This window comes from Triturus cristatus, chromosome 4_2, assembly GCF_964204655.1.
Source record: "Triturus cristatus chromosome 4_2, aTriCri1.1, whole genome shotgun sequence".
NCBI lineage: Eukaryota > Metazoa > Chordata > Amphibia > Caudata > Salamandridae > Triturus > Triturus cristatus.
Window position 1 is genome coordinate 66,737,337 of NC_140586.1, and position 16,209 is coordinate 66,753,545.

Here is a 16,209-nt window from a genome sequence, read left to right on the forward strand (position 1 = left end):
TAACTCTCCCGCCTGCACAACCCCACCCCATATCTATTAATTTAAATCCCACGCCAGACATTGATAATACCAACTCCAGAGTCGCTAATGCGAATAAGCGAAAGGGGTTTAGGGAAGGAGCCATCCCCAAAAAGAGCGGAGGTCCCAAGACCAAGGGTGTGCGCAAACCAACTACTACAAAATCTTGCACAAACCCGATAACAAGAAGCTCTGGTCTGAATGCTAGGGAAAAATTCCCAATGGATAGAGCTGGGGCCATCTGCTCCAATCCACCAAGGGAGACAAGCAACCAACCAGAGTTAAATTTAATTGAGCCAATTGAGGAGGATATCACCCTTGCTGATATAGGTACCCTTATAAGAAACCTCCTTAGTCCACTGGAGGAAAGGCTAATAAAAATGGAAGCTAGGTTAGTGGTCATTGAAAAATCTACAGTCCAACTAGCTGACAATTTGAAAATAGCCAGTAAGGGTGGAACAAAGGGTACCGATAGGGTTACAAAATTAGGTCCCTCCCAGCCTATCAATCGGGCTAAAAGTGCCACACACACAACACAGCAGGCATTATCCACCTTGCCCACAAATACCAATACTAAATCGAGGGCAGATGCCCAAAAAAATCACGCGGACCAGCTCAATCATTTATCACCCCCTTCAATTAGGGCAGACCAAATTGGGCAAAGTAACGTCGTCCCTATTGACTCGCTGATTAATATGGAGCCAAGGGCAGAGGGAGCGAGTATGAGGCCAAATCCCGGACCAATAAACCTCCTTCCAGAAGCAGCCCCATATACTGTTGTTCTGGTAGGGGTACCGGAACTGAATGCTTCCTCCAAAGAATCTACTGCGTCCCTTAAAAACAAGGTGATTAATTGGCTATGCACCTATAGACCACTTCCCGAAGGTATATCAAGCCCCGTTCTTATGGTACGAAGGGTTCCATGGCTGGGCAGTCTAACAAAATCTATTAACGGCGACTGCGTTATAGTTAACTTTAAAGATCAAAGGACAGTCCGTTATATTTGTGGATGGGCTGCCAATGAAGAGGGGACCACCATTCAATCCCTACCCCTCTCTTTTTTCTACCCCCCCTAACACACGACAGGGAAGGTGAGACTTGGGGGACTCAGTCACAAAGATCGGTTGGGTGGGGAGTCCAAGATAAAAGGGGAGTTTTCCATCACCCTAGTAGACAGTTCAAGGGTATCCCAAAACCAACACAGTGTACTCACACCCAGAGAGATTGGGCGGGGGTCCACCTAGAGGTTGGAGAGTATCACCCAACCTCCGAAGAGAGGAGCTAGCCCATCATACCTCCAACATGGCTGAAGAGGGTTGGGAAATCTACCACGGGAAAGGAGGCAACAGGGGTGTAGGCGAGTACAATCATCCTTCTTGGAGACCCCACCAGCAATTCTATCTTCCAACCTGGAATAGCTACAGCATTCTAGACATGTTTGATTGACTGCCCACAGACTCCAGTGGGAAGTCTAATTCTGTAGCACACGAGACTGAGGATGAAACAAATCAAGAAACAGAATACCCCATTGATCTGGAACACTATGTCTCCACGAGCAATTCCATCAGTAATATATCTCAGAATGCAAAGGAGGAAACAAGTATCCCCCTGTCACACATAGAGATTATGACTAATGACAAAGGGAACATTTGCACCCTTAACACCACCTGGAGTGATAGGCCACTGCCACTAAAAATATTATCGTGGAATGTGGCGGGTTTGGGAAATAAGTCTGACTGTAATGAATGGACTGAATACATTGATTCCAAAGACCTTTGTATGTTCCAGGAAACCTGGGAGAGAGAGGAGCATGCGAGACAGGGTTTCGCAGTATTCTCTATTCCCGCTAAATGGGGGGGAAGGGGGCGCCCATCAGGTGGTCTTGAAACATGGGTCGCTGCCCATTTGGGATGCAAAGCTACGCGCTTTCCAGTGGACTCAGAAGATATACTAGTGGTTTTATTGGAATGGTCCCACTGCTGTAGACTAGCGGTGGTGAACTTCTATTCGAGACCGGTTCCCACCTCGCAGGAATCCCCTACCATTGATAAACTTACAGATCTTTTAGCTGAACTGCCCAGGGGGTACCCATTTGTAGTGGGTGGGGATCTGAATTCACATTATGAACCCCTACCAGGTCTTTTAGATGGGGCAAGTCTAGAGGAAGAGGCAAGATGGCAAGTACCACCGATAGAATCCATTTCGCCAAAAGCCTGGAGCCCGCTGGCAGTACAGATTACTGCCCTAACCTTGAGACATGGAATTAGGGCTTGTAATGGGCGAGCCAAGTCTGATATCCCGAGTAAACCTACATTTAATCGGAAAGGTAGGGAATCAAGACTTGATTACATCTTAGTGCAACTATCTTCATGGTCGCATGTTATTGATTTCAAGGTCACCGACAGAGAAGACAGCGACCATAACGCCCTAGAATTGGACTTTCTCCTCCCCGGTCGGGGCTGTGGGGAAGTCGAACCTTATAAGACACACCCTGACCTGGTTTTAGAAAACAATAGGAGAAGAATTAAGTGGGAAAATATAGTAACAGGCGCAGATAAACTCCCCCGGCTCTATAATAGCTTTATTCCCATTTTGGAAAAAATGGCGCTTTTGAGTATTGAACCTAGTACAGGGGCCAATAATAAACAAACTTGGCTGCTCCATGAAGAACTTGTAAAGACCCTATCTTTGGATCTATTTAATTATGGTCCAAGGAGGGGAAGAGGAAGGAACCAGTGCACCTGGTACAATGCGGCGTGCCGCAGGGCAAGGAGAGATCTCTTGTCGAGCATCAAGAACCGCAATAGTAGGTCGGAGATCCAAACCAAGAGACGTGAATACAAGAAACTAATTACCAACGCTAAGATTGACTGGGATCAGAACAAATGGGAACAACTTGCGAGTGCTCTAGCCTCCATGGACTCGCGGAAGTTCTGGAGAATTGTCAACTCAGGCTCCGAGGAACTTGTTTCGGCAATAGAGCCAAATATTTCTTCTAAGACCTGGCAGGAGCACTTCCAGTCTCTGTATTCAGAGGTGCCAGGCCACGGCAGTTGCATTACTATCCCGTCGGTCCATATTTGCAAGGAAGGGGATCCATTCACCATAAGGGAAGTCCGGCTTGCTATAACAGGCTTGTCAGCGGGAAAGGCACCCGGTTTGGATGGTCTCCCAGGTGATCTCTTCAAACAGGAGCCAGATATATGGGCCCCCTATTTTTTGGCGCTATTTAATGCGATTCTCAAGGGCATGGATGTGCCTCGTACTTGGCTGGGCGCAGAGGTGGTTCCAATCTTTAAGAAAGGCTCACCTCTGCTCCCATCCAACTACAGACCCATCAGCTTGACAGATGTGTCGCAAAAACTCTTCGGGAGGCTTATTCTAGACCGTCTCCAGAATTGGATAGAGGAGACCTCTACTATGAGCCCTTACCAGGCTGGGTTTAGAAAGGGGGTATCCACTACCGATCAAATTTTTCGCCTTGGTCTTATTTATTGGAGGACGGCGCTTTTGGAAGGGGGCAGCCTGTACACGGTATTCGTGGATTTACGGGCTGCCTTCGACCTGGTGCCTAGATCTAAACTTTGGAAGGTCCTGGGCGATATGGGAGTCCCGCCAGACATCCTGGCTATACTGATTAAATTACACCAGGACAATTTTGCGCAGGTCAGGGATGTGTACAAGCACCTACCCTGTTCTGCCTCTTTGTCAACGGGGTAATCGCCCATTTGTCCGGGCTAAAAGACATTGACGCTCCCAAATTGAACGGCAGCAGGGTGCCTGCTGTAATGTTTGCAGACAACACCCTGCTGCTCTCAAAATCCCCCATGGGAATTCAAAGGATAGTGGATGGGTTCCTGAAATTTTGTACTGAGAGGGGCTTAGAAATCAACGCCTCCAAGACAAAGTTCATGATTTTGAACCCAACACCTTCAACACGTCCAAACCCACTCCTGGGCAAGGTGCGATTGGAGAGGGTTTCTACATTTGAATATTTGGGGGTTACCCTGAATGAGAAAATGACATGGGGGACTCATTTGACTAGGGCAAATTTGAAATTATCACAGAAGACGGGGGGAATTCTAAGAATGGTGAGTAAATCTATATATCGCCCACTGGGCCCTATGATACAGATCTATAAATCTCAAGCCCGGGGCTCAGTTGTATATGGGGCGGAGCTTTGGGGCCATGTATCTGCAGATAATTTAACAACAACTGAGAACAGGTTTCTCAGGCAACTAGTGGCCCTTCCTTCGAGCACCCCACTGCTTCCCCTGAGATTGGATTTAGGTCTAAGGCCAATTGCCGAGGAGTTAGGGCTGAAGCCCCTGGCCTTTTGGCGAAGAATATGGAGTAGCCAGGATCTTGAAGATTATAGAAGAGAGCTCCAAGAGTTTATGGCTTTACCAAATATTTCTAATATTCCTTGGTTAAAATATATAAGGAGTATATGTGAAAGCCTAGGTCTCTCCGAACTATGGACCGACCCTGCTAACTCATGCAAGAGGACCTCGCGAAAGGCACTCTCACAATTCTATTACCAGTCGAAGCTGACAAATGGTATAGTTAATACACGGATGGGATCATTGACCCACATATTTATACAACTGAAAGATTCCTACCAAATGGAAAGTGTATTGGATGGAATGGGTCCTGTGCTGGCAAGAAAATTATACCTACAATAGAGATACGGATCTCTCCCTCTGAGGGCCTTCACGAGCTCTTGGTCCAGGCCCTCGGGGGTAGAGCAGTGTCCTGCCTGCACACACCCTTGTGAGAATGACCTACATGTGGTTCTCTTTTGAAAAGCTTACCAAAGAGCGAGGAGATACTGGCTTTTACCTATTCTTAGAAACATGGGCTTTAGGAAATATTTGCCGGCGTTTAGAATCCTCAAAACTGATCTGTCACCCCCGATCGTTTTTGCACTATCAAAGTATCTAATGGCCATGTGGTATGTTCGATCTCGCATTCTGAAAGCGGGGGCCTCTGTTTAAAGTATCAAGACATTGGTGTATTTTTTATGATTCTTTTAATGTTTTTTTTTTAAAATGTTTTGAATCATGACATTTTTGAAGGTTATTGAGTGATTGAATTTGCTTAAAACATTGTTAACTTTCAGAGTTTTCTTTTTAACAAATACAAATGTAATGTATTTTTATCTTTGATGGTCTAAATGACCGAGAATAAAGATTTTTGAATTGATTAAGTTATTGGAGCAGGACCAAGGCTGATTTGCATACGGCTGGGTCCAATATGAGGAGGCATGGTGGGCAAATAAAACATATAGAGAGGCAGACCGAGTGGCTAAAGATTGATTCAAGCATTCCGTCCACACTCCAATTTTTTGTATTTTCATTGCAATTCCTGGTGAAGTCATCATTATATTCCTTAGTAGTTTTGAAACCTGTAAATCTCAACCTCTTCCTTTACATCATAAAATGGTGGACAAATTGAAAGAAGAAGCAGCTAGTCAAGCTTTCTTGTGTGAAGATGTCAAGGTTTGGGTGTGGTGCTGGTGACCTAACGAAGCATGCCGGAAGTTACCAGGGTTGGGACCAATAATTACAGACCTCCATCTGCTCTTAATCCTAAATAAACTCCTAGATGCTCGTTATACAACCAGGATCCATTGTTTGTATCATGCTGGCTCTCTGGAAGCTCATTTGATGTAAATCTAAGCCTTTAATCTAGCCCCAGATTGACCTGAAATTGAGCGAACACTGGGCCCTCCCAAATGCACGGACGGCCCATTCAGAAAACAAATCCAGGGACTGGGCCTGACGGAACCCCTGCTGAGATCACCACTACAGACAGAGCTTTAGCATCAGTCTGTGGCAATGATGGCGCAAGGTTAATCTGTAGGGTATAAACTCTAAACAAGGCGATCATTTGTTGCATGCAGAGGTTGCAGGCAGCGGCCATAGACTTCTTAGCCACGCCCTCAAGTTTGGATCGAGGCTCTTCTGGAAAAGTGGAATCTTTAGGTTTATGCCTACATTTTTTAACTCAAATAGGTCAGTCTCAGAAGCACCAGTGCTTACCAGCAATGAATGTCATCCAGAGCTGCATGCCCCACGAAGAGGACAGGATCATCAGGTGCACGACCTTCACCAGGGCAGCCGGCTCCCCTTCAGTCACCATCTTACCAGGTTCAAGTCCAGAAAAGCTAAACAGGAAACAAAGACCCCTTAGAGATCGAAAAGGCCCCAACATGAAAGGTTCAGCTATGCATGAGACAAAGCCAGTTTGCTTGGGGTACAAATAATTTAAGGCATCCGACAAATTAGGCGTGACTAAGATATCTTTTTAGAGTCAAGGAATGAAGAAAAGACTGCCATGCAGACTGAGCCAGACACAAAACAAAACCATTATCTTAGCCTACGTGATAAGGAGGGGGGGGGGTGGTCACAAGAGAAAGGGTAAGCTAAACAAGTGGCAATAGCAGCATCTTGGGGGCGCAAAAATAGGTCCTGCATGACAAGTCAAGCTAAACAAAAGAAAGTCACTTCTTTGTGTACTTAACCCGAAGGACACAGGTTTGGAATAAAGAAACAGAGCTTCCTGAGGACACCAGGTGTAAGAGTGCCCATCAGACGTCAACCTAGACACAAGCAAGCACAATCTTTGTTGTACTTAAAGCAGATCCCGTGAGACGGGTGAGTTAGACGTGAAGCAGACAGTCGACGGATGGTAGAGCTAACAGTGGCTCGGCGCAGTTGAGAACGTTCCAGGACGGCACAGTGACAGGTGGCATGCTGCTCGCGCCACTTACGATTGCCAGGCTTGAAGTTTCCTACCTCAGCTCCTCGCGGACGCACGGTGTGATTTCAGACAGGTGACTGTGTTGTCCTGGGCTGCAGCTGGAAAGGAGTGACATATTAAAAATCACGCATAGCCGTAGGTAATTTAGTACTGCGTGCATTCTTTTTTCTCCCAAAAGTATCTCTGCAGTCATCGGGTCTATATATAGTACAACAATTATGGCAATCACTAGCAATAACAAAATGCGTTATCACCAAATTCACTCCTACTGCCGAGCGAGGGGCAGTTTTTTCTCACAGGTAGAGGACTAAAAAGGAGACATTGCATTACTTCCTTCGACCAAAGCGCCCCTGACGCACACCGACCGATTCTCGCTCAAGGTTACCGATCTATGCAGGGCTATAACCTAACGTACAGACACTAGCTCACGGGAACACCTGCCTTAATGCAAACGCTAGATAGGGTAGGGTTGCCACGGAGTGACAGTATGTGCGGGGGTCAGTTTAGTAACGGTGCAGCGACCTGAAGGGCTGATGCCAGGTGTTGGGATTCGCACAGCTTATGGAAGCGGTGAGGGCTCAGTGGTGAATGGTTGGAGATGGGGTGAATTAGGGGTGAATTAGGGGAGATATTGTAGGGCGACAGAGCAGCAGTAGGGTGCGCCAGGGCTCGAGTCGGGGTACCACGCGGGTGGACGGCGTCCCCCCACTTATTTTACCAGGTTTTTACCGGGTGGACGCCGTCCCCCCTGCCCAAAAGCTGGACTTCACTCTTTGGCCTCTCTGGAGCGAGATCAGAGCTCATCTACCTGCATTCACTGCGGGGGGATTAAACGCAGCCTCCGCGAGGTAGGGTGCAGACCACCTTTCATCTAAAGGCATACGAATACCCAGGAGATTCCTATCGTGACGTCACTTCCGGTGACAGCGTCCCCCCACTTCTTTTACATACGAATACCCAGGAGATTCCTATCGTGACGTCACTTCCGGTGACAGCGTCCCCCCACTTCTTTTTTTAGGACTTGTGCCCTGGGTGCGACGGAGGCGGGTAGATGGGAGTAGTGGAGGGCTCGTTAGGGCTCAGAAGGGGGAGGAGAGATAGGGAGGGAGGGAGTGCAGCTACAAGTACTCCAGGGCAGGGGGCTGGAGATCCAAGCACGGGCGGGATCGGAGTGTTCGAAGCCGTGTGGGGTAGAGGGGAATGAGGTGGGCGGGGAGTAGCGAGGTGGAGGTACAAGGCGGCATATTAGATGGGGCAGTGGTGGTGGTGGGTGCACGGCGAGGGAAGTGGCGGGGAGGTAGTGGAGATGCAAGGTGCAGGAATGGAGGAAGCAGGGGGAGGAGGAACTGCAGATGAGGCTGTGGCAGGGGTGAAAGATGCATGAGGAGGATGATGGAATGTGACGAAGAAGGGAGGATGGTAGGCGGCGAATGGAGAAGGTGGCAGGTGATAGAAAATATTAAAAGAGATAGGCTCCCCCATCCCTCACAGCATTTAAAGGGGGGCATGTCTTCTACGCACAGGACAGCTTCTCTTTCTCACAGTTACAAACCTTACACCTACCTTCCGGATTCCTGACACCCAAAATAGCAGCAGGACCTGTTTATTCACAGAGCTTGTGTGGCGAGAGGAGGAGTTGGGAAAAAGAAGGGGAGGGGACACACTGCCCACAGCAACAAGTTATGACTCAGCTCCACAAAGTGCAGAGTCACTGCAATGCGCTACCCTTGCCAAGTTTGCATTTGGTCAGGGCCGGCGTTAGCGCGGGTGACGCCCTGTGCGACAATCATTTTGGCGCCCCCTCCGCCCCATGATCTCCTCTTCGGATTCCCTCACTACCCCCGGGGCAATGTGCCCCCCATCTCTCCATAGCCCCTTTCCACATTCATTTCCGTAGTTTTAAAGCAGAATGTAGATCTACCCAAAAGGGTTCCTTTTTAGCAACATTAGGAATAGATTATGAAACACCAGGGGGAAAAAACACACTACAGCCTAAACTGTTTTATGCAGTTTGCATGCAGCTCTGTGATAACAGTTCATGACAGTCACTGTTCCCTATTAGGGTTGTATCTTATGAACCGCTGTGACAAAATGATCTCTGTGAAAAGAGCAGTAATCCACTCACCTATCCACATAAAATACAGATCTGTGATCTGCACGGTATGGGTTCTTTGTTGCAGGCATATTCACCCTCTGCGCTACCATACGGTGAGCCAAAACTGCCCCTAGACAAACCTCTTAGTTCTGTTTCGAGCAGGAACATTAATCACAAGAGTGATATTGGCATTTTTATTGCTGCCAGAAAGCTGAACACACAAGGAACTGGGCAGAAGCGGTTTTTAAATTGTAAGTTATTGCTAATCACAGCGCGCCCCCCCCCCCCCTCCCATGTGGGGGAACAACGTGTTAAAGTCAATAGGCCTCGAAGGGTGGGAAGAGAGAATGGAGGTAGTAAGAGGGAGATGTGGCATGGAGATAGACAGTGAGAGGAGAAATGGGCAATGAGAGCGAGAGTAAACAGGAGATAAAAGCGGGCGTTGAGGAAATGTAAGTGCTGATACAGAGAGGGAGATGGGTGCAATATAGTGGTGGTGTGGAGGGGGAGTAAGAGGTGGAGAGGGATTGGTAAAGAGCGGCGAGATAGAAGGGGCAGAGGATAATTTCGGTATGAGAATCAGCACTGTAATTAAATGTGATATTAAGGTTTATGTACGTAAGTATAATTGTGATACAGACATAAGGTGAAAGAGAGGGAGGGCTATGGAGAGAGGGGTCGAAAGACAGCGAGGGAAGGGAAGTGGGAGAGCAGGTACATGTGAGAGGGTGTGTTACTGTGCGCCGGATGGGGGGTGCCGGATGTTAAGTGTATGTGGCTCCCAAATGAGTCCCATTCAAATTCCGAGAGAGAACGGAATATCTTTTATTACATTTTTTATACAGAATAAGTAACATTTTCAGTCCACATATGTCTCCAGATCACCCTGCACTACAAGAGAGGCTCACCCTCCACCTGCGGCTCAAGGGCGGATTCAGGAGTTCCCTGCAAGTATAATGGAAAGGCGTTTTACGAACATTGAGTAAAAGCCTATTGACAGATCTCGTGTTACATGCAATCAGACGGATTACACCAGTACATAAAGGTTCTGGAGTCGATTACTTCCTCGGACAAACCCTGGGGGTAGAAGACCTGCTCTGCTCCTTGGTAGACCCTCTAAAGCAGGGCTATGAATTGTTTTGAAAACCACAATTGTATACATATTTGTAATTCCTTATATAGTGTTTACCTGTGTGCATATACAATCTTCTTTAAGTCTTCCCAGACAGCTTTAGCGGTCTACTTGCTACTTGTAATAATAAAAAAGATTAAAAAAAAATATATATATATATATTTATATATATATACACACTTATTTTCGCGCTGGCTCCCAGAAGACCACACGTGGGCTGGGCTTGCTCCACTGGAGCCATCAAATACTTTTTTTGGGCAAGACGGGTCCCTCCACAAAGTTTACGGGTCTAGTTTTAGTTACTTTAGGGCAGAAGATATAGATTCCGTGCAACAACTATGAGAAGTTGGCCTGATATATGCTGTCCACTAGTTATAGAGGGCACCCTATATCAGTCCAAACAACCCCTTATGGTTTATAGGTTAAAGACAACCTTTATTGAAAGCTTTAAGAAAAAAGGACTAACAGTGGAACCTTCACTTGACCAGCACCTAACCTACTATCACTCTGTCTATAATGACCCTGTGTGTGAGGGAGAAACGTGTGCACACTCAGTGGCACCCACTGTTGAAATGCCTATTCCCTTAGGAATCCAAGTGTATTTACATAAAACAAGAGGTGCACCACAGATAATTGGTAGACATGAAAGTCCTTTGTCGTTAATTAATTTTCTTCAACAGTCATACCTTATAAACATTTTATTTTTCAATTTAAATAATAATTTCAAAAAACATGAGCAGACAGTTCGTATGACTTTACAAAACAGACCAGCCGACGCGTTTCGTCCTGAAACAGGACTTCTTCAGGGCTGTCGAACAATAAACAGAAAAAAATATACATATAAATAACATACACATAAAGAACATATACATATTATAAAAAAACTTGTACACAAATATAAACACCATAAGTATAAGCTCCATAAAAACAATGACAAGACAGAACGACATTATTTCCTAATAGTTAGAAACACTCATTTCAATTACAAGGTACATTTAAACCTAATAATCATTTTGTTTACACCTACAGACTTAACTTAAGGCATTCCAAATAATGTATCACATTACAGTCTAATCAAAGTACTACCACATTTGCAGGACCAGATCAAAGAGATATGCCTTTATTTTTGAACTAACAAACTTAAGACAAATAAAGACAAACACAAATAGGTAACAAAGATACCAATAGACAAAAACCAAACAGGAGGAACAAGATGAGGGAAAAACTAACCTACCACTAGAATCGTATCGTCAGATGTAGAGGGACGAGTCCTCATGAATTTCTTCTAGTTCTTAAGTTGAGTAACGTTGGGAGACGTTTGGGCACAAAATGTCATTTAACAAAATCTAAGATAGAGAAAAAGGGGAGGGGGAGAGGAGCAAAGAAAGAAAGTAGAACACCTAGGGTCAATCATGATGCTTAGAAAAGTAAAAAGAAACAGAACAGAAATTAACTCAGTAAATGGTATATACCTAAAAAACCAAATATAACTCACAAGAAAACGGCGTTTCTTAGATTTTGTTAAATGACATTTTGTGCCCAAACGTCTCCCAACGTTACTCAACTTAAGAACTAGAAGAAATTCATGAGGACTCGTCCCTCTACATCTGACGATACGATTCTAGTGGTAGGTTAGTTTTTCCCTCATCTTGTTCCTCCTGTTTGGTTTTTGTCTATTGGTATCTTTGTTACCTATTTGTGTTTGTCTTTATTTGTCTTAAGTTTGTTAGTTCAAAAATAAAGGCATATCTCTTTGATCTGGTCCTGCAAATGTGGTAGTACTTTGATTAGACTGTAATGTGATACATTATTTGGAATGCCTTAAGTTAAGTCTGTAGGTGTAAACAAAATGATTATTAGGTTTAAATGTACCTTGTAATTGAAATGAGTGTTTCTAACTATTAGGAAATAATGTCGTTCTGTCTTGTCATTGTTTTTATGGAGCTTATACTTATGGTGTTTATATTTGTGTATACGTTTTTTTATAATATGTATATGTTCTTTATGTGTATGTTATTTATATGTATATTTTTTTCTGTTTATTGTTCGACAGCCCTGAAGAAGTCCTGTTTCAGGACGAAACGCGTCGGCTGGTCTGTTTTGTAAAGTCATACGAACTGTCTGCTCATGTTTTTTGAAATTATTATTTAAATTGAAAAATAAAATGTTTATAAGGTATGACTGTTGAAGAAAATTAATTAACGACAAAGGACTTTCATGTCTACCAATTATCTGTGGTGCACCTCTTGTTTTATGTAAATACTTTATTGAAAGCTATCCTAGTGGTAGCTATGGAGAGCAGCCTTCAGGCTAAGTCTTGAAGGAATGTAAAGCAGCTTGTTTTACCAGTCTACAATCTCTTGAATGACCAAATGAAAGGACAACCACACCAGGTATATTAAAAAAATATATGTATTTAAGATAAAACACAAACCTCTAGTCTCTTTATGAGACTGGAGTTCGAAGTACTTAAGATACAAGTCAGCAATCAACAGTAATAGCACAAATACACGTTTGGGCCCTAGGGGCGTCCCAAATCGTATACCAATAAAGTGGTATAAGAACCACGACTGAGCTAGACACAAGGCCTAGAGCCTGTAGAAGTGCTTGGACCACAAGGAACCACCCAAGGTAGTGACACAGGGGACCCACGGAGGACCCGTGCAGTGTGAGAACACAGCCGCGAATCGCCGTTTAATTCTATGGGGAATGTCGCAGTTGGAAATTTAGAGTTTAAGGACACTTAGAAGATATCTACGAGCGAACCCTTTTGGACCTAGAGGTGTCTAGGGCCAACACCCACAGGAGCACCGGAGTACTCGAGTTACCTCACCCAGGGAAGCCGGTTGCATAGGTGTCAAATGGTGTTGGGTTGCGTCGCTGTTTTCAATGGAAGCTGCTCAGGAAGTGCTGCTGTCGTGAAGAGGAGAAGTGTCCGGATAGATCCAAGCCCGGATCTAGGGTGGAAGGAACCTGAAAGCAGAGGGGACAGAGTCTGGGTCACTTACCAGTGACCAAAAGCACGATAGACCAATGATCACAGATGTCGGGTGCTTCAGGTGAGTTGAGGGGTGTCTTGACTCTTCAGCCACGAGGTCCAGGAGGCGCCGATGATGACCAGGAGCTGGATTCGAGCTGTCCCACGAAGACTGTCGAGTGCTACGGTGTCGGCGACCAGATTGGACCCAACAAGCCTTGGCAACAGCAAGTCACTTGGATTCAGAGAAAGGACGTCGGTGCAGACCAGCAAGGTCTGGGGCACTCACCCAGCGAGGGTAAGTCGGGGCACGTCTGGAGCAACCAGGAAATCCCAATCAGAAGAGGAGTTGCCTTCGTGGGGACCTACTAGTCAACGGGCTAGCGATCGCGAAGGAGCCTCGAGCGGTCGCACTGGAAACTGGCCCATGGGTCACTCGTGGAGGGGAGGCCAGAAATCTTCGGTGCTGGAGGTGCTCAAGGCTGGGGCTACTCGGAGCCCAAAGCACAACTTCGAGGAAGACCAGGAAGATGATGGATCAGCAAAAGATCACGGTGTCCAGGGGTCACGGTTCCACGTCACCCACGATAGCCACGGGCCTCAGCTTTGCTGTGGACTCAGGGTAGCCTCAGGAAAGTCTAGAAAGCCACCTCTGGTGATGTAAAGACGTCGGCGTCTGGCGGGAGCTTCAGTGATGCAGACCGGTCAGTTGCTTCTTTGGTGCCTGCCAAGCAGGGGAGTCACTCCTTGACCCCAAGGGAGATTTCTTCAGTCTTCTAGTCAAAGTAGAACGTCGAAGGTCCAGGATATATGTTGCAGCGTTTCGTCCAGGGTAATCTAAAGTCGCAAGGACTGGGTTCCCATACTTATACAAAGTTTGGGGGTTGGACATACTCTAGGGACCCACTTATGGGAGGGTTTGGAGAGAGGGGTGGTTACACCCATTTCCTTTGTCCAGTTTCACGCCAGAGCAGGGGCAGGTAGCCCCTGCAATCGGTTTGAACTGGACTATGCACAGGGACACCAAGTGTGCCTCCAGTGCAGTACTTCAAAGCACCAGAGAGTGCTCCCGCACAGCCCCAATACACATCTGCCTGTCTGGGGAGGTGGTTACACCTCCCTGCGGCAGGAAACCTATTGTCCAGGCCTCCCCTGCCGGAGTTTCGGTCAGCAGCAGGAGGCCAGACCCGTGTCTGTGGCATCCATTTTGTGATGCCAGGGCTGTAGAAAGTCTTTACCGGGTTAGACCAATGTGAACATGTCTCTCCCTCTAGAAGGGTGGAATGCTACCCTGGCGGGGGGGGGGGGGGGGGGGGGGGGATAGTATTCCAAAGTGTATGACACCAAACACGACATGTTTCCGTGCAGCCATCCCAAAGTTAGCATTTACCACGAGGTTATAATGCACTTAAGAGTATATGGTCAGGCTGCACCACAAACAGCATCAGAGGAGGTACTCCGAATGCTGCAGAGTGGCTCTGCTCATGCAGGGGCACCCTCTCACATAAAAAGCAAGCACTGTGCCTTCAGGATTGTTAAGGCCTGCCATAGGAGTGACGTATAGGTTTTATATCTGTGTGCAATGGTAGTGATATAGGTAGCCTATACCACTGTAAGGGGTGCAAGCACCACCTTACCCAGGCTGCAGTAGCAGACCTGTGGTGTCATTTTGGAATGCTTCTCAGGGGTGGCATAATACATGCTTCAGCCCCAGGTAGGCCTCTGAGGTACCTATGCCCTAGGTACATAGTATATCATATACTAGGGGCTTATAAGGCACTCCAGAATCCTATTAGAAATGTACCTAATGTACATGGAAACCATTTTAGAGAGGAAGCAGCTAGGCTGGGGTCCTGATTAGCAGGGCCACAGCCAGACTAAGGTCGAAAAACAGTGAAACACCAGCAAAAAGTGGGGGTACCCATGTGAAGCAGATCCTACTCTCCTACAATAACTATTACCGGTGAATTTTGGTGGTTTCATTTGTTTAAAACATGTTTTAACTGACATTTTCACCTAACAACGTCCCTTTAACCATATTTTCAGTAAAAAATAAAATCATAATAATAAGTACATCTATAATATATATGCATGTAAAATATGAACTGAGTTACTCCAGGTAGTTCCCAAGTTTAGGCGGAGAGAAGCTACTTTATATGGAGCACGCTATTACACCAGCGACACTCTGAACCTGCTCACCTCAAATGTCCATTTTCTAGCAGAGTTTTAAGCACAGGATTAGCACAGTGCCATCCAAGCCAAGCTAGAAAGGGACAAAGACTTTCTCCATTGTTACAGGGGAAGTTTGTCAGAGTCAAAGTTATTAGGGTAACAAAAAATGCTTTTCCTGTGGAAAAGCAGACCTCACTAGAACTACCAAGTGGCGACTGTCACATATATATATACACCTTCCAGTGGGAAGTTATTTTCTCCACAAAACGTTCTTCCACCTCAGCACCTAACTGGAAAGATTCGGGGAGGAGCCGTCAAGCGGGGGCCGAGAAAAAGAAAGGTCCTACGACACGTTTCCCCCCACTAATTTTACTATAGGACTTTTATACACAGCTAGACCAAACAGCTGAACACATTTACACCAAATTCGGTAGAAAGCTAGTACTTGGTCCAGAAAGAGTGCATTTGTGATTTGGTCTAAATCTGCAATTAATGCTCAAAATCTTTCTCTAGGACCAGACAGATCTCAAGCGGAGATCTGATTGGCTGCTGGGTCATCAACAACATTTAGATTTAATGGGGTAACCCAGTAACCCTCAGAACCTGGGTACGTATATGAAAAGGAAAAATTGGTTCTGTTGGGAGTGAACTTGATTTAAGGGACACTGAATGTGTACAAAAGATTATTACAGAAAAGTGTACCTAATCACAAGAAAACACACACACATAACAAACATTACTCTAACCAACGCAAAGTGATTTTCATTCTCAATATATTTAAATATACATGATTGTTATTGCAATATAGAACTGACCCAAAAGACAATACATAAACACATTTAGTGATCAATAGTGTACAATAACATAAACAATCAACATAAAATTGACATCATGAACATATACTTAGACAAAAAACACTTTAAAAGAATGATGATCCGAGGTTCGTAGCATATAACACCACAATATGTATTATTCAATATTTCAATGGTGGAATTGCATGGATCAATCAGATAGATAACGTCGACGTTTCGACCCTAGGAATACGTGTAG

General features: G+C 45.6%; 1 protein-coding gene across 8 annotated transcripts in view; it reads right to left on the reverse strand.

Annotated features, from left to right (window-relative positions):
* TMEM205 (transmembrane protein 205) overlaps positions 1-16,209 on the reverse strand; it is a 133,966-nt gene that overhangs the window by 16,288 nt on the left and 101,469 nt on the right. For 3 of the 8 annotated variants that reach the window (XM_085600535.1, XM_085600531.1, XM_085600532.1), the window contains 2 exons: positions 6,819-6,881; positions 6,063-6,187 (listed from right to left, as the gene is read on the reverse strand). In XM_085600535.1, coding sequence (XP_085456661.1) covers positions 6,063-6,162 — 100 coding nt within the window. In that variant the 5' untranslated portion in view covers positions 6,163-6,187; positions 6,819-6,881. Of the gene's footprint in view, positions 1-6,062; positions 6,188-6,793; positions 6,882-7,113; positions 7,199-7,305; positions 7,327-7,591; positions 7,687-8,346; positions 8,486-16,209 lie in introns of those variants that run through there. The other 5 variants (XM_085600533.1, XM_085600537.1, XM_085600538.1 and 2 more) reach the window with 5 other exon arrangements.